The sequence below is a fragment of the Lipophrys pholis genome (genome assembly GCF_963383615.2).
Source record: "Lipophrys pholis genome assembly, chromosome: 13".
NCBI classification, from domain to species: domain Eukaryota; kingdom Metazoa; phylum Chordata; class Actinopteri; order Blenniiformes; family Blenniidae; genus Lipophrys; species Lipophrys pholis.
The window spans coordinates 529,298-553,687 of record NC_137632.1 but is presented as its reverse complement, the minus strand read 5'-3'; the positions used below and the strand labels follow the sequence as shown (position 1 = coordinate 553,687).

The 24,390-nt window shown below is 42.4% G+C and overlaps 1 protein-coding gene across 1 annotated transcript in view; it reads left to right on the top strand.

Moving 5' to 3' along the window:
• Positions 1–24,390, top strand: part of sema5ba (sema domain, seven thrombospondin repeats (type 1 and type 1-like), transmembrane domain (TM) and short cytoplasmic domain, (semaphorin) 5Ba) — a gene marked incomplete at its 3' end in the record, with an annotated part of 276,170 nt that overhangs the window by 109,760 nt on the left and 142,020 nt on the right. The window contains exons 4-5 of the mRNA XM_080478145.1: positions 15,000–15,099; positions 15,592–15,637. Coding sequence (XP_080334271.1) covers positions 15,000–15,099; positions 15,592–15,637 — 146 coding nt within the window. The remainder of the gene's footprint in view (positions 1–14,999; positions 15,100–15,591; positions 15,638–24,390) is intronic.

Genomic DNA, 24,390 nt, shown 5'->3' with positions numbered 1-24,390 from the left:
GGCTGATGGATTAACAGTGTTGGTCATTCGCTCGAATGTTGTTCTGCAAAGACAGACAGGAAAACAGCAACAACCAGCATGGGTTGTTCAGTGCCTCACAAATCTTGTCTTTTCCCATTGCTTTTTATACCCTCCTTTACCCCCAGCCTGCCTGTAGCATTTAATCTACTCATCACATCTGCTCTCCTCCCTCCGTCATTTTCCCCTCTTTGCTCCGATCTCCTCCTCTCACACTCTTTTTCTTGCCTTCCTCGCTTTCTTCCTATAACGTTTCTCCCTCCATCATCGGCAGAAAAATGTATGGCGCATGTTGTCTGTGCCCCTCTATCGCTTTCATTGTCTGTGCCGTCGTTCAGCCGCCGCGCCGCCGTGCCGCCCCGCCACCGTGCCGCCCCGCCACCGTGCCGCCCCGCCACCATGCCGCCCCGCCGTCAGGTTAAGGGCTCCAACAATGCCGCATTCAGATCCGCTGAATCCGCTGAATTTGTGATCTTATTTTTCATTTCGGCATTTTGTCTGACTGCTCATGGTCTCTGTTTCACAACTCATTCATGATTACAGTCGTGGGCCGAGTTGGATGGGCGATACGGTGTGTTTACAACCATCAATCAGGCAGCTGAATGAGCTGAGTTTAGCATGCTGCAGAGGCGAGCCTCTTCCACTCTGATGGTATGTCAGGCTATCTGATGCAGGCCCGAGAGAAAGCAAAGAGCATCGGAGAATACAAAGCATTTAAAGGCTTTATTGCCACTTTAGGTGAAAAGTGGAATGCGGCAGGAGAATTGCTCTGTTTACTTTTCTGGGTCTGTGCTGTCTCCTCCCGTCCCCTGGAGATACTTCACACATGCACCTCACCAGGCTAATGGATTTACAATGTTGGGGCCAATCTTTTTTAAACGTCAGTGAAAGTTAAGTCTGCGAACTCCATGGGTGGGTCGAAGCTGGTCACGCTTTCTTAACTCTTTCCAACACATGTCATGTCTGACTTGAATTCCATTGTGTTTACAAAACAGATGGAACGGCCCCACACAGGTTTTAACCCCTTCCTCACTCCTTTAACCGTCATCACATACAGTAACGTCTGCATCAACAAAACTAGTGGTAATGATTGTGAACATATAGGGGAGAGTGCGGTAAGTAATGCTAATTTTTACTTAAAGTGCCTTTAAAGCAAAAGGATTACAGTCACGCCTCCAACTAAAGCATGGGCATATAGTTCGGATGTTGTGCATCCCTGGGACCAATCACTTTGGATATTTAATAAACAGTTTGAAAAATTTTGTTTTTTTAAATAAAAGTGGTTTTGTGGCACAACTTGGCCCCGGTGCGGGGTAAGTTGTGCCGTTTGAGAGAATTCACTGGGGTGAATTGTGCCATTGATTATTGAATTAAAACAGATCATTTTAATCTCACAAACGATAATGCTATAAAAGCAAGACGAATTCAATACAAAATTACTTGTTTAATGTTTATTTAAAGTTTTAACAGCATCAAACATGCTTGTATATGAACACAAACTCAGAACAAAATAAAAATTCCAAAATGAGCATCTCACAACTGCAAATCATATTGATGTGGATCTCTTCAACGATTTGGCCTACCACTGAACATCCCACTTGAACTTGAGCTCTTCTGGCTGGAGCACCAAGTGTTTGTGGTGTGGGAAGCTTCTTGAGCACACCACCTCCAGGGAGGACTCCTTCATCGTTCTGTCTAAATGTGAAGATGGGTTTACCTTCAACAGACCTCCTACAACTTTGCTTAAGAAACTTATTATCTCCTCCCCTTCAACATTCTCCACCGAGCCAACAGAGTTCTAGGATTCGGATTCTTTACCTGCAAATTTCACAATGACAAAGTCCCCAGCAGACAGATCCTTGTCACCTCCATCTTCACTCTGGACGTCTCAACTCTCAAATAGTGGCGTCGCTAAATGGAATCGGAATGTCCCTCTCTTCTGAGCTCCTGGAGAGCTCTTTCTGTTTGGGTTTGGTTGGTTGGACTCTTTCGGAGCCTCCTTCTTATTTCCACTCCTTTTCTTCTTTCCAACCCTTCCTTTTCTTGGGTGTGTGTCTTCTCCAGGCCATCTTCTGCCTCATCATCAGTGGTGAACTTTCTTCTGAGTGCCTGTACACAACCCTTGGTTTTGGTTTGATTTGCAGCTTCCACAGCCCTTTTCTTCTGTCTTCCATTATTTTTCTTTTCCTGATAGAGTGCTTTAAAGGCGTTGAACCAATCAGGTCCTAGAAAAGGTTCCCAGTTTATCAGCACACTTTACATTCAGTATTACAGTAGGCTAAATTGAAGGTATCTGCTCCAAATAATTATCCAGTAGCCGACACTTCATCTCACCGGCTTTTTCGTTTCTGGTCCAGCTGGCAGGCATGTTAATGTTGTTTCTTTGTGCGACTTGAAAAGCCAGTTCACAGCATTTCATGACACTTACGCCATGAAACATTGCTTCTAGTGTCTTAATATGGTCCACTGGCTCTTTCTCCATCTTCTCACTGTTGTTCTTTCATAGCCTGGCTTTGTTACTTCTCCTATTTTTTTCTTTTTCATATATGTTTTTATGGTCATCCTGCAGATCTTTATCTCCTTTCCAACCTGACGTATGGTCTCCCCCTGCTGCACCTCTTTCACTGCTGATTCCAACTCCCCAAGAGGAGTTGAAACCCTGTCTGTCTTCCTTTGGTATTTTTGTGGCATGATAGTCTAAAATTAAGAATGTCACATAGTTTTACTGATCAAATGTAAGAATACAATAACAATAAAATACAATAAAGTAATATATAGTAAATAATCACAACTTACCCCAGGCCCTTGGCACAAATGACCCCAAGCCCACAATTTTGAAAATAATGCATCCCCTAGCTGTTTGAAGCTACCATCATGCAAACTGTATAGACCACATGTGTCGAACTCCAGGCCTCGAGGGCCGCAGCCCTGCACGTTTTGCATGTCTCCCAGCTTCAACACAGCTGATTGCAATGAGCAGCTCGTTATCTGGCTTTGTGCTGAATGTGATGATGAACCATCAGGACATTCAGGGGAGGGAGACATTGAAAACGTGCAGGGCTGCGGCCCACGAGGATCTGAGTTTGACACCCCTGGTATAGACTCATCGTGTAGCTTACCAAAGCACTAAAACATGTGTGAACTGTTTTCAAAGTTGTCTATAATTGTTCAAACACAGCAGTCAAATAACCATGATCATAGAAATTTTACTTTGGAGGTGAAAAAAGTGTTTTTTGAACTTAAATGTGCTTACCTCTCAAGCCAGGTGTCTCCCTTCTTCACAGGATGAGTGAAATGGACGCCTCTTCAAACATGTGTGGTCAAATTACCAACTTATTCTCTGGTTTTCTAGATAACGGGTGGAACTCCCTGCCCCTTGGCACAAATTACCCCCCTATGGCATTAGTATTCCGAATATTAGTATAAACTCCTTCACTATTGCTATTCCAGGTTAGAGTCAACTATAAAACTACCAAGTCCCGGGAGAATCTGGACTGGGAGTCACGACACTCTGGAGGAAACTTATTCTTATTGTCTCTACTGAGCATGTGCAGAACAACTATTTACTACGGCTGTGGTAGCAGCATATTTCAGAAAAGTTGTGTTTTCCCTCGTTTACATGCAGACACAGTTGAAGCGTTTTCAAGAACCTTTATTTCAGCCCATTTGCACAGAGACGAAGTCTGAGCTTTTTCCAAATATTGCATTTTCACCCGTTTCCACAGAGACAGATTGGGAGTGTTTACCAAATCTTCCTTTTGGTCATGAAAACGGACACCCAAAATGCTAAAGTTTTCCTTTTTCCCTTGAAAACATTATGTAAACGGGGTTTCACTCTGCACAGGTCAGGAGGAAACAATCACTTACACTCACGTGTTTTTGAACTCAGGAAGAAAATGCAAACTAGACTCAGTTCAACCCTGAATCGATCCAGGGACCATCCTACTGTGAGGCTACAGTGCTAACCACTACACACTCAGCAATAAAAGGCCTTGTTGTTCTAATGTGAATACTTACCTTTAAAATCACATACTTGAAAAGAAAATATGCAAAACTTTACTGTCTTACAGGGATTTGTAATGTTATCCTTCCACCTCTGCCTATTATACAGTCCATATTATACAGATGGGAACACAGTGAAAGATGGAGTACTTAAGAATGATTCATATGTGCTGCAGACTGTTTTCCATGAGCTGACATTTCAGCAAGAGCCCTCTTCAGGCCTTTATATAAACTGTTATTCATGCTGCTGACGAAAAAAAAATTAAATGTGGGAGAATATTCTCGATGATCATTAGTTAAATTACCAACATAAACATTCATCCACACAATGTTAAAAAATCTGAAAACACTCTTCATCATTGGTATTATTGTTCTCCAGCACCGTTTTCAAACCAGGTCTCAACGATGGTGTGAATACAGAAGAGAAATCCTGATGTCTTGTTGAAATGAAGCTGAATGCTTATCAATATTTCACTGCCGGAAATGTAGCTTATGTTTTATGATGTTTTTGTGTTTGTTCCACCCGCCTGTGTTAAATGTAAATTAAAATGGATTCATATGGTTTGCAGGTCTTATGCACCGGTATTTTGCTTTTCTTTTCTTTTCTTTAAGTTGAAACCCAGGCAGCATAAATCCGGAAGAGTAATTGTAATAAGTCAGTGACATATTTTCTCAAAAGTTTTTTTCAAATTGTTTTACAATCTTTTACTTCAAAATGAGCTTATATTCTGCGTGGAATAGTAAAAATGTGTCACTTTCAAAATGATTGCATTCTGTGTTTGAAACTAGATCAGAATAATCTGATGTAGTTTCAAACACGCAGACCTTTTTTCCGTCTTCCCTCCTTCTTGTTGTTCCTCTGCAGACGGCAGAGTGTGTGTCCACTGTGGTGCTTATCTTCCCTCCGTTCACTCTCCCTGACCGTACTGCTCACAGTTCTCTCAGTTTTTATGACACAGCTCCAGCTCAGTGGAGCTGTCAGCAGCTTTGGATGTGGCTCCACCGCTGGTTCTGTGAAAGAGGCACACGGACATCTTTACCGGTCACTGGCTGAGAGGCTATTAGCCTCCTGGCCCCCGGCTCCGTTCCTCCAGCGGCCCCCGGTCCCCGGCTCCCACCGGCTCCGTCTCGACTCTATCTGGGTTCAGGCGGGGGGGAGGAGGGAAGGGAGACAGTGGAGGGATAAAGGGAGAGTTGTGCTCCAATGACGCAGGGAAGTTTCTCCCCAACGATCAGCTTCTGCAAGTCAGACACAGTGGAAATAGGGGAGATAGTGGAGAACCAGACATGTGTGACGGGCTGGAGACTGGCATGCATGGGGGGGGGGTATGAAAAAGACCAAACAAAACATGTTTCAAGGAATTTTAGCCAGATAAGGTGTGAGTTGCGTAAAAAGAAATACTAAGAAACTTTTGCTGAAAACCCCCAAAACAAAACATACGGTGCTGGTTTACTTTGATTTGCATTAGAAAATATTCAGCTCAAGGCCGAAGGAGCCGATTCGTAGTTTTAATGTGACAGTCATCGTAATAACAATCCAACTTGGTAGTTTTATTTTGACAGTCACCGTAATAACAACCCAACTTGGTAGTTTTATTTTGACAGTCACCGTAATAACAATCCAACTTGGTAGTTTTATTTTGACAGTTATCGTAATAACAATCCAACTTGGTAGTTTTATTTTGACAGTCACCGTAATAACAACCTAACTTGGTAGTTTTATTTTGACAGTCACCGTAATAACAATCCAACTTGGTAGTTTTATTTTGACAGTCACCGTAATAACAATCCAACTTGGTAGTTTTATTTTGACAGTCACCGTAATAACAACCTAACTTGGTAGTTTTATTTTGACAGTCACCGTAATAACAATCCAACTTGGTAGTTTTATTTTGACAGTTATCGTAATAACAATCCAACTTGGTAGTTTTATTTTGACAGTCACCGTAATAACAACCTAACTTGGTAGTTTTATTTTGACAGTCACCGTAATAACAATCCAACTTGGTAGTTTTATTTTGACAGTCACCGTAATAACAACCTAACTTGGTAGTTTTATTTTGACAGTCACCGTAATAACAATCCAACTTGGTAGTTTTATTTTGACAGTCACCGTAATAACAATCCAACTTGGTAGTTTTATTTTGACAGTTATCGTAATAACAATCCAACTTGGTAGTTTTATTTTGACAGTCACCGTAATAACAATCCAACTTGGTAGTTTTATTTTGACAGTTATCGTAATAACAATCCAACTTGGTAGTTTTATTTTGACAGTCACCGTAATAACAACCCAACTTGGTAGTTTTATTTTGACAGTTATAGTAATAACAATCCAGTCTGTCCACTGGAACGTCTCTGTGCTCTTATTGTTAATGTTTATAGAATACTGTCGTATGTGTACGTGTGTAGTTTCATTACAGAAACAACCATCAGTGCCCACTAGTGGCCTCTCATGAAAACTACATCGCTTTAAGAGTTTCTGCTGTTTTTGTGTAAACGGACATTATTTTCCAAACCATGGAAACGTTTTCTGTTACAAATACGCAAAAACGATGCGTTTTCATTTCAAATGCTGTCGTCTAATGGGTTCCTGTTTCTTTCACACATTCACACCTTCATCCATGTTTTTTGCACTATGAGAGGAAACAAGAGAAAACACACACACACACACACACACACACACACACACACACACACACACACACACACACACACACACACACACACACACACACACACACACACACACACACACACACACACACACACACACACACACATTGAAATGTCCCGTGGGGACTGGATCCAGGGACATTTCTTCCCTCTTAGTGGACATTTGAATGTACATCTAATGTAGATGTGTGTTCAGCAGTGACTCCTTCCTGTGGATTTCTCTGAACACACCTATTATTGTGTTGGCTGATCCAAACGGAGGCAGAAAGCCTTCATATGTCTGATAATTGACACTTCATTCACCGACCACAGCCGGGTCACATGACCCGCTCTGTTAACAATATTGGCTCAACCTCACTGCCCTGAAGACAGCGATTTACTAATATTGCACTTCCTTCTCTGAGTTGTGTTTTCATGAGCAAGACCCTCCTGCCCAACGGTAGATGATAGACAGCTACCTTCAGTGTAATATTTGTCATTCATAGCTCATTAAACAGCGCAGAGCTGGAGGGGAGAAATCAGCTCGCTGTCTGATTATAATACTAATGACGGGAGAGTCTGACACAGTGCGGGATATTTCAGGTGAGCGGGAGCTTTCACGCTGAGAGCGAGAAAGTGAGGAAATGCGATGAAATATATAATTTGTTTTTAAAGGTCATCAGAGCTCCGTCCTCTGCCTGTGGTTTCTCGTGGTGTGAGAGGATTTCTACCTCTTCTCCAAAGGGAAACTTTGACTTGCTCAGTTAAACTCATTTTATTTCTACTTAACTTGTATTTTTTTCCCTTCATCTTTAACAGTTCATCTAACTCAGAACTTTCATTGTGTTCTGGGCCGCTGTTGACATGACGGCGGTGCTGAAAACCCAGCTTTGTGAAAACTGCTCCAACTCTGTCACCATGGAAACGGGATAAAACACAACTTTTGTGAAACACTGCTCCTGCACATGTGGCTGTGGTCAATAGTTCTTCTGCACATGCTCAGTCGATGGAGTTTGCATCATATCCCTGTGCATTTATTCATTCATTCATTCATTCATTCATTCATTCATTCATTCATTCATTCATTCATTCATTCATTCATTCATTTATTGATTTATTGATTTATTTAATGGTGAATAATTGGCTGTAGGGGTTTTTTCCTCATGATGGACTGGTTATGTCTCCATAACACCCCCTGCTTTTTGCCCCATTTCAGCCTGCCGTGTATTTTCTTGTATTTTATTTTATTAATTATTTTGTTCTTTCCATGAAAGTGGAAGCAGAGTACATTAATGAACCCTACATTTTCAAATCAACACCTCAATGACTGGAAAGGAGCAGCGAGAATAAAATAGTCCTTCTCTTTGAGTGCACCTGACATGAAACATTTTAAAATAGATGATCTGATATTGCACACGGTTGATTTTCAGTAGCCTACATCTTACTGTACCTCTACAGTTCTTTTAAATCAATGAATATCTGTACAACCTTTCAAATCCTGGGAAGTGTAATCCAGACACTTGAAATTGAGTAAAACTGCTGTGATGGATTATTACCGTCATTAATGCCTCTGATTTTTAATTAAAAAGCAAAAACCAGCGAACGTGACTGGTTTCTGTGGCTTTTCTTCATATGAAGGAACCCGGCGTGGAGACGTAGTGAAAGAGGAAGCCACGGCTCACCTGAGTGCACCGAGGCACGACTCCAGCTCGTCCTGTACCTCATTGACTTGAACACTACTTGAGATGGAAGGCTTGGAGTGGCTCTCCGCTCAACCTGAAAAGCAGCCGCAGGTTTTATCGTGACACTTGAGGTGAATGTGTAGTCGAGGTTCCTGAAGAAGACTGGTGTCGAGGAGGCGCCGCGGCGGAGAGGCTGGAACTCCAGTTCAGACAAACAGCTCGTCTGTTTGCACCTTCTTTCTGCCCTGGTGAACAGAATGGAGACTGGACTTTGGCTGAACTAAAGTGTCGGACACCCCTGATCTAAAACTTTACACTCGTCCTTAAATTTGATAAATTGTGTTTTGGAGATGAATTGATGTTTTACATTTACTAATACAACACATTTTTGCAAATCGAAAACCCCATGCTGGCGAGTCCAAAGGTCTTTCACACCAAAATGACTTTTCATGTTGGCAGCTTCATGTTTCCTTGACGACGAGCTCCACGATGCAGGACGCTCCATGTTCACTTGGTTTCTGTGCAGTTTCTCCAACCACATTTTGAATTTTATTTCTTTATTCGTGCAAAAGAGTTCACTCATATCAGAGTTTTCTCACATGGCAATGGTATGATGTTCTTACATTTCTTTGTATTTTAATAACTTGCTGGTTTCATTTACATTTTTAAATCTTGCATGTGTTTTCGATTCTTTTTCTTCCTTGTCTAGATCGTTCCACATATTGAGCGTCACAGAAATGCATCATACCAATAATTTGGTTCTATATCTTACTTTCTCATGCGTGGCTCCAGAGCCGCAGGTTTCAGACTCCTGCCCTATATCTAAAATAGAATATTCACATCACTGTTCTTGATAGTATTTTTTGCATGTTTCTTGAGTTGTTGGACCAAATTATCTATGAAGCATTGAATCAGCTCTGGAGTCTTTTCTTCACCAAGTCCAATCATTAGTGAGCCGTTCCTGTAACGACCCACAATGCAACGTTGATGAAACTACAGGAGCTCACTTACACCAACAGGGGAAACAAGCTGTGGATATGCTGAGAACGACACTTTTATAAAGTAGTGAAACTTGTCAGTCCTTTAAGCCTGAAGTCATCCGACAAACTTTCTGGACTGGGTTGTGCAGTGAGCAGCTTCCCCAGGACTAAATGCCACCTGCCCTACTATTTCTGCTCTGAATGCTTCTAGCTGGGAGCTACTCCGTTAAGTGTCCCTCCACTTTCCAACAAATTGTATAAAAATGGCACCTCAATCTCAAATATTCTGCTCTGCACCTTTTGAAACACATTTTGTCTGGAGAGGCCTCATCACACACCTGCTAAATGTACCTGTCTTTTAAAATATACCATCTATATTTGAAGGTGCACCTTGGCCCTTAATAGCTGACACTGTCTGATATTCCAGCACCACAATCCCTGCAAGGGATTAGATGAAGGTGAGATTGAATCTTTATCAAACTTTTTTTCCCCAGTTTGGAACTCTAAGGAATCTGAAATTCCATCGGGGTTTATGTGATAAACCGATGGAACCATGCGTGCGTTGCGTCCCGGGATCCTCCGTTTGTTGTGCTTCCTGCCACTAATCTCCGTCATATGTTGGCATTTTCCAATTTTAAGCAGACTCCCGTCGGTCGGGGCTCCGTTCCGCCTCATGCTGGCTGTGTTTGGAAGAAAGACAGGAAAGGTTGAGACGAATGTCACAGCCACTGTCCTCGTCCCGCTGGCAGTCACCAGCGAATGCATCAATCCATCTGCCTGACGACTGCAGAAGTGGGAGAAAACCAGAGTGATTATTCATCAAGTGGTGCTTGAGGATATCACATTTATTCTGTTTCATTGTCCCTTGTTTTGTTTTTTTATAACTCCACCCGGACAGACGGGTTATGAGTCGAAGGACTGAGCAGTGTGTATAAAAGTACTTGTAAGCAGCAGGATAAATGTCGGCCAGTGAAAGACCCCGGACGGCCGTGAGCTAAACAAGCTTCACAAGCTCCAAATCAAACTCAGCTCCTGAGAAGATATTTGTGATTTGGAGTTTCTACATGCTTAATGCTTCGCCGTAAGAAAATGTCTAGTGATTTATGCACCGCATTAAACTCTGTGAACTGAACACTAACTGCTCCTGTTTTTACTGAGAGCTGCATAACGCCTCCGTGGAAATGATTCTCTAGTCGTCTTCTTTCTCCTCAGCACTTTCTTGCTTTATGGTTCATGTCATGTGCCGTGTTTTAATACGCTTGTTTTATTGACACAATCTGTCATTTTTCCCCCTCAAACAACATCGTTTGGTATTTCTGGAGGTTGTCCAGGGTGTTTGGTGTGTTGCATGATGACACAGTGCAGGAGCTGAGGAGGCCTTCTGTGGGGGGGCCCAATCACATTGCTCAGTGGGAGAATGATCATCTGATAAAAAGCAGCTTGTTTCAGGATTTTGACGAGCTGCTGTTGCTCTGCATCAATCTTTCTCGGTGTGTTTCGTCTGCTAATGGTGAGATCAGTTCACACACATGCATGCAGACAACTTTACGCTCTAAACATTAACAATAGGAGAACACAGACATTCTAGAGGACAGACCACCAAGTTGGATTGTTATTACTGTGACTGTCAAAATAAAACCACAAAGTTAGATTGTTATTATGGTGACTGCCAAAATTAAAGTACCAAGTCCCAGGAGAACATGGACTTGGAGTCATGACACTCTGGAGGAAAACATTGTTCTGATTGTCTGAACTGAGCATGTGCAGAAAACTATTCACTATGGCGGTAGTGCACATGCGCAGTCGCAGCGTCGACACAGAGATGGGAAGTGACCGTACGCAACGGAGGAAACAGCAACTCTTTGAAATTGGCCTGCCACACGGGAGGCTCGGGTTCGATTCCTCGCTGGTGCAACATGAGAACATATACATACACACACATGCACACATTTCCATATATATATTCTGAGTGCATCTCGAAGTAAATGCGTTGAGAAAAGAGATTTATTGAAATTCCACCGACTTTCCAGCCACCGCATAGTTGAGAATTGTGGAAATTGGTCAAAAGGCTTGAATTTCACCAGCCGTACGACTCTCTGACATCTCTTTTGTTTTAGTCGAACCTGTTAGATATAATTTTATGTCTATTTTCTCTGAGATTGTTACGAATTAACACAATTATTTATTAAACAAAGACATTCTCAGAACATGGTCAGCTGCACAGGACGGTCGTGCTCTCCCAAACACTGAAGGTGAAGGAAAGCGAGAGATTCTATACTAACACAGACTATTGAATCAGAGAGGCGGACTTCCCTATCCGGGCCCTCCCTATGACCCTGGACCGCTCTGGCCACTCGTAGTGGACGTCTGTTCTCTGAGGCGGGCTCTTGTTTGCAGTCACTTCCTTGTTTATACATCAACAGGTTATTGTTCTTGAGTATCAGTGAAACCATCATGGTAGAAAATGGAGGGAAAAACACATGAAGGATGTGATCCTATTGTCTCTAACGGTGAAGCTAAAATGGCAGACTACATAGAAGAATTCAAGTTAAAATAATCCAACAAACCTCTGTCTCTACAGGTGATTTAGTTTAAAGTTTAAACGGTGTTGGAGCAAAAGAAAATCAATAGAGGAAAATCCCAAAAATCAAGACCGTCTTGGTTTATTTTAGCCAGCAAATACAGCTTCTGCCTGCTGTTATTGTACCTGTTGAGTTCTGCTTGTGTCAATCCGGTCCGTGTTTAAATAAATTGAATAATCCTTCTAGCGTGCGTACGAATTATCACCTCCATTTATCGGACACACATTATCACTCTGTTTACAGATGCAAACCCTGGCTTGTGTCGGATTTCTTTAAATCAACTTCATGTCTGTTTCCATGACATCTCGGGTCTACAGCCCCCCCAGCTTCCTGCAGCCATTAATCAAAGTGATGCACAGATGGCCCCGCACGCCGCCTCCTCGTACCGGCCTTGCATGGCTGATACACCCACCCTGCATGTCAAACATGGTCAAACCATAGAAGCATCAGGGTGTGAGGAATGGAGACAATCTATATGCATATGCTGTCAGTATAAATATTTATAGCAAGAGAGAAAAGGAGGGGGGCATTAGCAGAATCTGCACGCCATCAGAGCGGTGCTGAGACTTAAAAACACTTTAACTGTCACGTGATTAAATCCCCGATAATCACAAAATGAGTCACATGGTGTCTGTTATTAATATTTAACAGAGAGAGTGTTTCTCTGGAATGATAAATGAGCACCTCACTTCAAGTGCTGTGTGCTCTTGTTTGTCTTATCTCAATGAGCCTGGAGATGTTGTTAATGCAATTAGGCATGCATCATTCTCTTATTATCATAAGCTTTTAGCACCACAACAGGTACTGCATATTAGTTGCAGCAGAGGAAAAACTTGTTGAACATCTTAATATACAGGATTTGGCGGGCTTGTGTTTTGCAGGTCACAGGTTTGAATCCGACTGCTGACAAGTTAAATATGAAGTAGATGGTTTAAATACAGAGAAGGAGGTGAATAAAGTATACCTTCTTTCTTTAAGATGTGCTGATATGAAGGGTATTACAGTAGTCTGGTAGTTTGGGCTGAGTAACTGGAAGTCATTGCCCCAGAGTGGTGGAGTGCCTCGGTCCATCTTAAAACCCCCTCTTCTCTTTGGCCTTCAACACCATGTGAGCTGTTGACTTTTTACTCTACTCTACTTTTACTATTTCTTTATGCTTTTCATACTACCCATGCTTTATCCTTTTATTGAACTGTTTTGTTTTATATGTATCACCTGTACATTTTATACAATTTCTGATGTGGGAATTGTGCACTTTTCATTTTTACACCCTTTTTTAAAATAGTTTTTCATCTCATCTCATCTCATCTCATCTCATCTCACCTTAGTGCTAAAACAGATCCTCTTCCTCCATCTCTGTCTGAAATTACCTGCACTTCTATCCATGAAACTCTTTTCACACCTGCTGTTTTTAGTTCAGCGCCGTCTCATTGTGGGCCTGAACACCAGCGCAGCAGTGTAGGTGTGAAAATGCCTCCTGCACTCTGGTGGGCATCAAAGCAGCAACACCAGTCGGTCGGGGTGCAGCTCCAGTGGTCCTCTGCTGCAGAGCGAGTGTCGTCTGAACACAAGCAGGATGGACTTTCATTTCTTTAAATCATACATTTTGATTTATGACGGTAACTTATCCATCTAACAAAGTCATGAAGTTTTCAGAATCAGTTTTTTGGAATACAGTGAAACAGATTAACACAGTACATATTTAAGAGTGAGCTTACAATGGAGGGAACTGTAGGTGTCCGTATTATGTTATTTGTAGAAACAGCTGAAATCTATTGAGCACAGATTTACAATGTAGTTAAAGGAATCTGAAAAGCCCCCTAACTGCTGTGAGGCAGTGTGCAGCCCTGGAAATTTGACAAATCCCTTTTTGCAGTACAAACTCCCATGTGGTGAAATCAGTTTATACGTCTGCACATCGGCATTGAGGAGAAAAATGCTCTTTTCCTGCACTTTTCACTGTGACATTAAAAGCCCCGGCAGGCGGCCCCCTCTGCTCTGCCGCTTTGAAATTTTGATTTGTAAATGCCAGCTTCAGACCGTGCGGAGGTCTGAGCGCCGTGCACCACACGGAGCCGTGTTTGTCCAGATGTCAGCTTGGATCAGGATTGTTGTGTCCGATGAGGCCTGGACACTTCTGTCCTTCTCTGTAGGAGACAGTTACAGAGCGGGGAGCTCTCTCCTCCACCGTCTTCAACTCCAGTAACACCTTTACAATGTCATTATTAACCACAGTACTTTAAAAGTTGTTAAAATATAATAAATAAAGTGGTCATTTGAGTTTCCAGGCTGCTGCTGCAGCAGCGCCTTTTAAAGCTGACCAACAGGGTGAAGTAGGGTCTCAAATGGAGTAGACTTGTTTTTGGAGCTCCGACTCAGCTTCATCTTTACCTCTCCCTAAGTCATTATTAAACCCCACTCAATGTATTTTAAGTGAACACCCAAGATGACGAGGCCTAAAGGTAGACTAAAAGAGGGAGGCACTGCCAGAGATGATGGTCTTAACAACTCGATGAAGCCAGCGGCCAGCACTGCAAGAGTTAATGCTGAAGCTCGTTATGTCAGCACACATGTCAGGACCTGCCTCCAATGAAGGCGTCCGGGCAGCCATCAGCAGGCGAGCATGTTAACAGTCGACATGAGGCTCGCTGAGCTGAACGGGGCCATTTCCAGCTTTAAAGTGTCATTTCCCCAGGTTATCACTGTTGTGTTTAGCATTCTTGCCTTGGGTCCAATTCTTAGTTCAGAGCTTTGCTGGTTTCTTTACGCAATAAAAAATGAATTGTTGTCTCCTGTCTGTGACTGTGTCTGTGATTGACTGGTGACCTTTCCAGGGTGTACCCTGCTCTTCACCTCCTGTCGGTTCGGATCGGCTCGCACAACCTTAAGTTAGATAAACGTGGTATAGATAATGGATTAAGGAATAATTCCACCTCATTCTAAAACAGATAAAAAACAGAATTTTCTAGGCGCAGTTATAAACTAAACTCTTTGCTTGAGCTTTGTTTATAGGTGCCATGGCCTTCATCTCCTGATGGGATTTAGCATTTTCTAACTCCTCGTTCTTTCTTCCCTCGCAGCGCTCAGTCCGTGGATCTCCACTTTCTCCCACCCTGGCGTGAGAGACTACTCCCAACTCACCCTTGACCTGACTAGAAATGAGCTTATTGTTGGTGCCAGGTAAGAAACTGTAAATCCACTCAGCTTTCTCACCCCACAGAACACATTACTGAGAATGTGATACTCTTTCTGACTGTGCGGTTTATGGATAATGACGCTCCTAAAGTGCTCTGCTGAGGCCTCTCAGGACCAAGTTAAGCTTTGGATTTTTGCAGGAGGGATGAAATTGAAAGAAATACGTCATTCCAGTGCAGTCTGTGTTTGGTTATTAGTGTGCATATTGTCATGGAATGATTTGAGCTCAACCTTTTCCCAGTTTGACCTTGTTAAAAGCCAAATACATACAAACGTACGTGAAAGTTAGAAACCGTGGGCTCACATGAGACTGAAAACAATGACTTCAGATTGGCAGTTAGCTACAATATGGTCTTTAATGTTCTTTGTACAAGGCTGACAGCAGCTCTTCTCTAATGTTTCATTATGCATTGGTAATTACTCTTTCCTGGATGAGGACCAGACTCTCAGTGTCCTCTCCATCTCTCCTCATTCCAGAAACCACCTCTTCAGACTGGACCTCAGTAACATGTCGCTCATACAGGTAGGCATGCACGTTTTCTCCTTTTTGTGACATAATATTTTGTGGTTGCTTGAATAATGTCCAAATTGTGTTACGATGGCCGCTCGCTTCTATTGGAAATGGGATTGAACCTTGATTTTCCTTGGACCACTCATGTGGGAGATGTGCTCTTATTTTTGTAGTGCTTGTTTGTGGCGTTCACAGCCTGCAGCCACGAGAAGCTAATTTTGAAATGAATTGTGGGCATTAGACGTAGCAGCAGCATTGTTTTGTAGTGTTACGTATATTGAGAAACCAAGGCTGTTTGTGGTCTGTCTGCTTCCATCGCCGTTACATTTCACTCTCCACATTGGAAGTTTAATGAGGAAGATTTGAAAAGAAGGTGAAGATTTGGGTCATCTGATCAGGCTGGACTTGCAGAAAGTAGATGAATAGATTCCTTCCTTTCATTCATTCAGGAAGGAAGGCAGTTAGGAATGGGAAGTTAGGGTTTTCCTCCAATTGCAATGTTGTAGGTTCGAGCCCCCATCTCCATCATCTATACATGAGTGTCTTTGAGCAAGACACTGGACCTCAAATTACTGTGAATTGGTGGCCACATTTCACTTCAAACTTTGGTTTATGTTTGATTTGGATGGTAAATGGACTTTGCTTATATAGGGCTTTCCAACTGCGTGAACAGCCCCAAAGTGCTTTGCATCGTTAATCACATTCACACATCAATGGAGGCTGCTCCCGGCTGCTGAAAAACATCCCAGAGGAAACACAGCATATTATACAGATTATACAGGTCCCATATTATACCATTTTTCCACTTTTTCATATCGGTGTCAGAGGCCCAACAACATTGCATTCAAAGTGTATTTCCCCGAATTCTGTCTTGGTCCTGAATTTCAGCCGGTCTAAAAGTCCTTCTCGTGAGCTCTACTGAGAACAGGCTGTTTCTGTACCTTTAAATGCTTATGAGCTGTGTCTGTCCACACCTACTCCATGTCTGTTTACCGGTCGTGTTTGCGAGGAGAAAAAAATGTCGCCTGCTAGCGCAGAGCTCATGTACTGGTGGGAGAGTCAAAGTGAGTATCCACTTCAAGAGGGAGGGATTATTTCCCCGCATGACATCATGAAGAGAACAACTCTGATGCGCCTGTATGAGCACACATTCGCTTAAAAGTGGAGCAAGTGAGGGAGATGACAGACTTTCTTCTTCATACATGGGTAATGGAGAACCTTTACTGTTAGAAAACCATTATGGGACTTTTAATCATCTTGATTGTTTGATTTAAGACGCCATGGTTATAAACCAGGTGTGTTATTCATTTAACAAAGGGTAGTTAAACCTTCCTCATGTCCAAGGTGAAGATATACCTTCAATAAACGGCAAAAGTGACGTCCCATTGGTGTGTGAAAGAGTGAATGAGTAAACCAGTTAAGAAAGGGATGCTGGAGGACGATGAATGAATGAAATGAAGGATGGATGTGATATAATGAGTTATTGTATGAGTGTGGGAATATATTCAATGGGTTAAATGAGGGATGCAGGAAGGGGATGAAGGCATGAAATGAGTTTGGATGATGAGACAGGAAGATGATTAGATCTATATGGCGGGAGGGGCATAATGGAAACAAACAGACCAGGGCTCCTCAATTATTCCCCCCGAGGACCAAAGTCAGTCCAGCATGTCAGACCAGCATGTCAGACCAGCATGTCAGACCAGCATGTCAGACCAGCATGTCAGACCAGCATGTCAGACCAGGGCCGGAACGGCTGCAGGTTTTTTGCACTGTGTAAGTAAAAGTTGTTTTAATTGCAAATGTCAGCTGATGTTACCATTATTACTATTATTATTGTTGTTATTATCATTATTATTATGAGTAGCAGTAGTCAAGGTTGTAGTAATAATTGAAGCCTGGGATTTTCAAAACTTCTGTTGAGGGTCACATTAAAAAGCGCCCTTGAAAAGGAGTAAGAGTAAAACCAAAAAAGTAAGTGTAAAACCAACTATCTACTTATTTAGTGACTGAGAGAGACGGAGACAGAAACACAGGAGAGATTTACAGTTTGTTACTTTTTAAATTCCATAATTGTTGTTTCAGTGCTGCTTTGGTTTCTCTTCTCATTTCATCCATTTGTTTTTAATTATGTGAAGTCTAAAAACTGATATATAACTTATTATTACTATTGTTGTATTTTTTGTTCTAATACACCAGTTAGATGCCAAATAAACAAAAACGAATGAATTCACTGACCAAACAGTGAGAAAAGTGATGGGATGAGGAAATCCCTCTGATGTATCCTGTCGTCTCAGTCCTGAGGTCAAGATGAGCATCAGAAAGTCTGTTTCTGATTCTGTTTCTTTAAGTCAGAGATCAGAGGTGAAGAACACTCCTCCACCCAATCCTCCACCCAATCCTCCACTCTTCTTGTTGCAGTACTATCAGACAGTTACCAAGATCATTTTCCATCATTCCTGCCACATTCCTGAGTTCTTCATGTGACCTAATGCATCTGAAGATGGTTCTTAAAAGGGCCTGACATTCCTCATATTCCTGGAACATCTTTTTGGCTCCAATAAAAATAATAATAATCTTTCAAGAACATCAAGAACCACCTGTACTGGTGAAGTTAGTAACTGAGCGTGTGGATTAGTAGTGATGTGTTGATGTGTTCTACAGAGTGTCAGCATTCGCTCCCTGCAGCATCCTCCTCTCTGATCAACTCCATGGAGGTTCTCTGAATGCTGAGCACTCTGGAGTGTGTCCACTGTTCAGTAGCTGCTGGGAGAAGAACTGGGGGGGTGGAGTCATGGGGGGGGGAGTCAGATGTTTTTATACCCAGTTGCTGACCTGACTTACCCGGCGCCTCCACCAGACGCACCTGAGACGGTGATTCTCATGTCCTCTGCTGCTCGATGCGTCCTGGCCAGCTGGACACGTCTCTCACAGCAAAATCCACAACTGATAAGAACAGATTCTCCAGATTCTCCACATTCCTGACAGATTGATGACAGAAAAATACGATGTGCAACGTCACAGCAGCCCGCCGCAGCGCACAGCTCCGGTCTGCTGCAGATCAAGTATGGACCGGTAATATAAAACTAACCTGTTCAGTCCAGGAAGTCACAGTTCAACTGAAGCTTTTCCTGGTCGACTTCGCGGATCGTGAAATAGAAATCTTTGGACGTCCCAGGAGAGCGCGCATTGACTCCGGCTCCGACTACGGTGTGGGATGAGGTCCAAACAAGGTAGAGCAGCGCATTTCCCCCCCACAAATTCCAGTTTATTTCACACTGATGTGCAGCTAATGGGCCGGCGCCGGCCAGACAGTTGGCTCGGGCCGCCTATTGAGGACCTCTGAAATAGACTGTATAGTAGAGTGAGAGAGGCTGAGGCCTGGCCAAGCTCCTGAAGCTTCAGTTAAACTCTACGAAAACCACCAAAGTCTCAGCTGTAATTAAATCATGTGTTAAATCATCTTGAGTCATGATTCTGGTTCATGGAGAAGTCATCTTTCTTTTATAGTTCTAAAAATAAGTCAAGATCTGTCTCTATTCGTAGATGTGTGTGAGGTTTAGGACGTGAACTCTGGTTTCCATCTGAATTAACTCAAGAAAGCTCATAAAAGACTGATAAGTGCCATCTTCTGATGATTTAACTGATATGGAAGAGAAGCAACATGCCTCATCCATTTATGATAAGTGTGTAATATTTTGATGACTTCTGGAGAGCATAAACATCGTCTGATTAGACGCTTTGGGAGCTGCTTATCACAGAAGTCTCATAGAAAGAGGTTTAAGTCTCTCAACCTGAACCCACCACAGGCGGCTGTGTTTTACAGCTTTGATCAACTTTTTAAACAGACATGTTTTCAGACACTACAAAGACTTTGTTGGTAATGAAACAGACTCCGGGAGCAACAAAGCAGCGGGCTCGAAGTCCTGTCCACCACCGCTTTCATCACATTCCCAGAAATGTCCTTATAACTGTCCTGTCAGTTCCATCCCAGCACTTCATGATGCTTTTTTTTTTTTTTTTTTACTTTTTATCACCATTGGTTTAACAGCCAAGTGAAAATTCAAATGTTAATGTGATGTCAACAGAACCTAATATTCTTAATTGACGGTTTTAAACAACAATCACATGAATAATTAACACAATAATGGAAATACTGGATTTATTTTGGAATGTAGGCAGGAGGGTAATCCTAAACCTTCCAGTTTACTTCAATCCAATAGTGTTATAGTCAAGTCACCTAACCTAAAGTCAAGACCAAGATTTAAAAGGGGCAGAGACCCAATCAAGACCAAGACCCAAGACCCAAGGGCATCACGACTGAGTCCAGGGTCATAAATGAACACGATGTAACAGTGGATGGCAGAATATTCAGGTTGAGTCCAGGCTTGCAGGTCTTCCTGTGTGCAGTTTGCATGTTTTCTCTGTGTATGTATGAGTTTACTCTGAGTACTCCAGTTTCTTCCCATAGTTTACATGATTAGGTGTCTTTAAATCAGGTCTCACACATATGGCCCAGGAAAGCAAAGCAGAGTTCAACATGGCCTGTGGAATGACTTTATGATAAAATAGATGAATGCTTGTATTTCTAATTCATTTACTGGACAATGCAGTGTGGTTGTTGTTGTTTTTTTAATTCAAGTATAACACAAGCACAAAAACCCACATCCTGACTAGAATAGCATTAAATCCATGTCTCCCTGGAGACGATAAGAGTCCATGTCAGGAATGTCTGTAGAGGGACCACATGATTGTTCCTGAAGGTCATACCCTTCCCAGTTAACCAGAAACTGCAGGAAATACTGACGCTTACAACCCTTTCCCCACAATATTACCTCTCAGGAAGGCCGTGAGCAACTCTCAGATCTACCATTTGCAAAATGAAATTCCAGTGAAGCCAACCCCTGGCAGATAAACATAATGGAGTGGTAGCAGGGCTCACATTAAATGGTCGTCACATCTCTTCTGTGTGGTGAATCATGACAATCATCTTTTTTTCAACATCTAAAATTATAATGCGAAACCAGTTCAGGCAAAACCCACTGCAGTGTTGTAAAAGTTAATGCTAGTAGTATTTATCAGCATGACAGTTAAAACGGCCTCCAGGAGAGAAGCGCATATGTTGGGGTGAAAGTCAACATAAATATGTAGCAGAGGATATAATTAAACTGGAGTGAGAGTGTGTGTGTGTGTGTGTGTGTGTGTGTGTGTGTGTGTGTGTGTGTGTGTGTGTGTGTGTGTGTGTGTGTGTGTGTGTGTGTGTGTGTGTGTGTGTGTGTGTGTGTGTGTGTGTGTGTGTGTGTGTGTGTGTGTGTGTGTGTGTGTGTGTGTGTGTGTGTGTGTGTGTGTGTGTGTGAAAGGCCCGTGGCGATGTGAATGCTGTGCGGTAAAGTAGCTCTGGTATCATCCGGAGCGTTTAGCTGTGGGGAACTGAGTTGCACCACAGTTGCATCACACGTCACAAATGACAAGCGGGACTCACTGTGGAACGTTGTAATCTAAAGTCCTGTGTCACCATCTCGGAGCGAATAGAAAAAGACCTTGTTTCACTCAGATTGTGCTCAGATTCCATGATTAAAATAACTGAGGGATATCTTTTTAGTGTTTTCCTGCTGCGAGGCAGATTTAATTAACCTAGGCAAGGCAGGAAGTTTGCTCGGTTTCTTTGTTGTAAGAAGTTGAGTATTTGTATGTAGGAGAGATGATAACTATGTGGGGAAATGGATGAGGAGCTGCCAAGCATGAGCAGAAGAGGAAGGCCCATAACCTGATTCATGGATGCATTGAGGAAAAAGGATACGGAAGAAGATGATCCGCTATAGAAACTCTTCAGGAAAATTGGTAAAGGAAGAAGATTGGATACTTTAGAAAAACGGCTTGTGAATCGGTCCCAAAGAGCACATGCAAATGTACCACCATAGAAGGTGATCGCTCCATCAATGAGAGGCCTCGGTTACATGACGTGCCAAGTGAAAACACATCCGATTTTTGTTCCGTGAAAATGTTGCATTTCCACGGAAATGTTGAAACACTGAAAACGATGTAGTTGGTATGTTGGGTCACTCGTGGGTGATGTTGGTTGTTTTTGTAATGAAAGCACACACACATGCATGCAGAGAAGAATACGCTAAAAACATTAACACGGGGAGAACACAGACATTTGTATGGCGCAAAGACCAAGTTGCATTGTGATCACGGTGACTGTCAAAATAAAACAACCAAGTCCCAGGAGAATATGGACTGGGAGTCATGACAGTCTGGAGGCAGATGTTATTGCCCATTTACTGGTTTATGTGCAGAAGAACTATTTACTGTGGCCGTGGTGCCAATTCGTAGTAGCAGCACTTCCGCCGTCTGCATGGAGATGGAGCCCGAACAAAAGTCTTGTTTTTGACAACGACAGAGCTGGTGCATTTTCAAAAAGTTCCACATTGGGAGCCATTCTCAAAAAGTTATATTTGCAGTAGCTCTGAGTGTCGTTTTACTGTACACGGCCACTCAAAGCGCTCCAAAAGTTTTTCTTTTTCACTTGAAATTGCTGTGGAAACAGACGGTGAAAGAACAAGGACCTTTCTGTTATCTGTAATTTAACTGCAAATAAAATCAGCTGCAGTGTAATAGTACGTTTGTTTCACTCTAGTGCTGACAGTATATTTAAACTGGAGATGCAAGAATTCTGCATAACAACGTGTGCTTAGGCAAAACTACCACTTGTTGTTGCCCTACATGTATAACCTTTTTTTTTCAAGCAACCAACAGAGGAACTCAACCCTGCAGCATTAATTATGTTATTATTTCACAAACAAGGCGCTGCATTAATTTGCACTACATTTCCACAGCACATCACCAGGCTCCACTTGGTGTGACAAAGTCTCCTTTCACTGTGGCCACAAGTGAGTGACATGATGTGTACAGCTGCCACCCGTGTGTCACCGCCGATATCAATGCGCCCTTTGTCTGCATGTCCTAGTTGTCTCGTTTTAGAGGAGAGAAGTTGACTTATGAGGGTTTTCATTTGGTTTCTCCCTGGTTGTGTTGTTCTCCACATCCCTGTGAAGCTGTTCTCTTTGTCCTGAAAGGCATCTGCCATCTTTACATCGCCGTGACACGTGGGAAGGATGCACACGTGCATCTCAAGCAAGTGAAAACAAGCAACCTCCATTTCTCTTTCTCTGACACACACACACACACACACACACACACACACACACACACACACACACACACACACACACACACACACACAGGTCCTCTGATTATTGTGAGCTATAGAGAAATGATGTCGATCCTTCCTTGCTCTGGCTGATGTGGAGGTGTTGCCTGTGATGCCAAAGCAGAAATCAATGCGGACGTCATACAAACTGCCCAGTGAAGCAGAGAGGAGGGTCTCTACCCTCATGCTCATTTGCTAGTAAACGAAATCCATCCAAGAAGACACAGGAGGGCGGCATCCTAAAATACTCTCTTCTGTTGTGTCACCGCACAAAAAAACAACCCCAAAAAATCTCCCACTTGCTAATCCGAGCCTCCACTTCAACATGAAAAGAGATTCTTTCCTGAAATATCCCAACCACCTGTCACACACTGATGCATTTTACACAGCAGCCTTCTTTTCAAGTTTAGTCGTCTGCTCTCCCTCATGGCACATGTCACATGACACAGAGGTTTTCTCATTATGTGCTAGCGTCTTTATGAATTGACACTAATATAACTGGGCTATGGAGAAAAGTCAAATGCAAAGAATGAAAGCTGAAGAACTTACCTGGAAAGAATAAAATCGTATGTATCTGTTGCAGGAAAGCTAAAAGCAGCTTCTGCATGTTTTTTTCTGACTCTGGACATGGAAAGCAGGTTTGATCCAGATGAGCACAAAGGTCTTGATGGTTTCTACTGAAGCAGAATATGAGAAATGTATACTGGGCCCGAACCACTCAGAGCTCGTAGAGCTTTAGTTTTATCTGGAGGTCAATTCTGAGTGACAATCTTTGTGTGTTTATGAGAAATAGAATCTGCACCAGATGTTAGGAAGACCAGTAAAGAGAGTTTGAATAGTCCTCTATAGGATAAATGCATTATTAGCTCCTGTAAATCCTGCCGGGATATCAGGCATTCTTCAGGTAACAGAGAGATTTCTCTCATTGTCTTAATGTGTCTGGTCAGACTTGGGTCAGAGTCCATGTCCACACCAAGATATGTTTTTTTACTGCTCTTGAAGTTCATAGATTGAATGTGAGCACTGCATTTGATTGGTTCCTCTTGGCTCAAAAAACAATAGTTATCTAAGTTCAAGCACACCGGTGTTCACCTGTTCACTATACCTACTTGGTGTTTGTAATGGACTGTAGTCTCAAGGCGAATGACTGATGTAAATCAGTGTATCATCCTCATTATGTACATGCTATTTCATTTTATTGTTGTGCAGGATTAGAGGCAGGGGAAGTGTGTAAATAGCAAACAAAAGTGTGTCAAGGATAGAGCCATGTGGAACTCTGTATGTAATTTTGTTCAGCTCAGACATAAACTGAACAGCTGTCACAAAGAAGTCTTAATGTACAGTTTAAAACAGTTTGATGCACTGCCATAAATCCCCACCCAGTGTTCTGGTCCATCTAACAATATGTCGAAATCAAGACATGTCAAGTAGCAGTATGATCAGTAGAATAAAATCCGTAAATCTATAAATGAAATTCAAGACTGAAACAGCTGTTTCCATACCGTGTTTCCATGAATGGAGGTCTAACGTGAAAGTGTGATGGCTGAATATA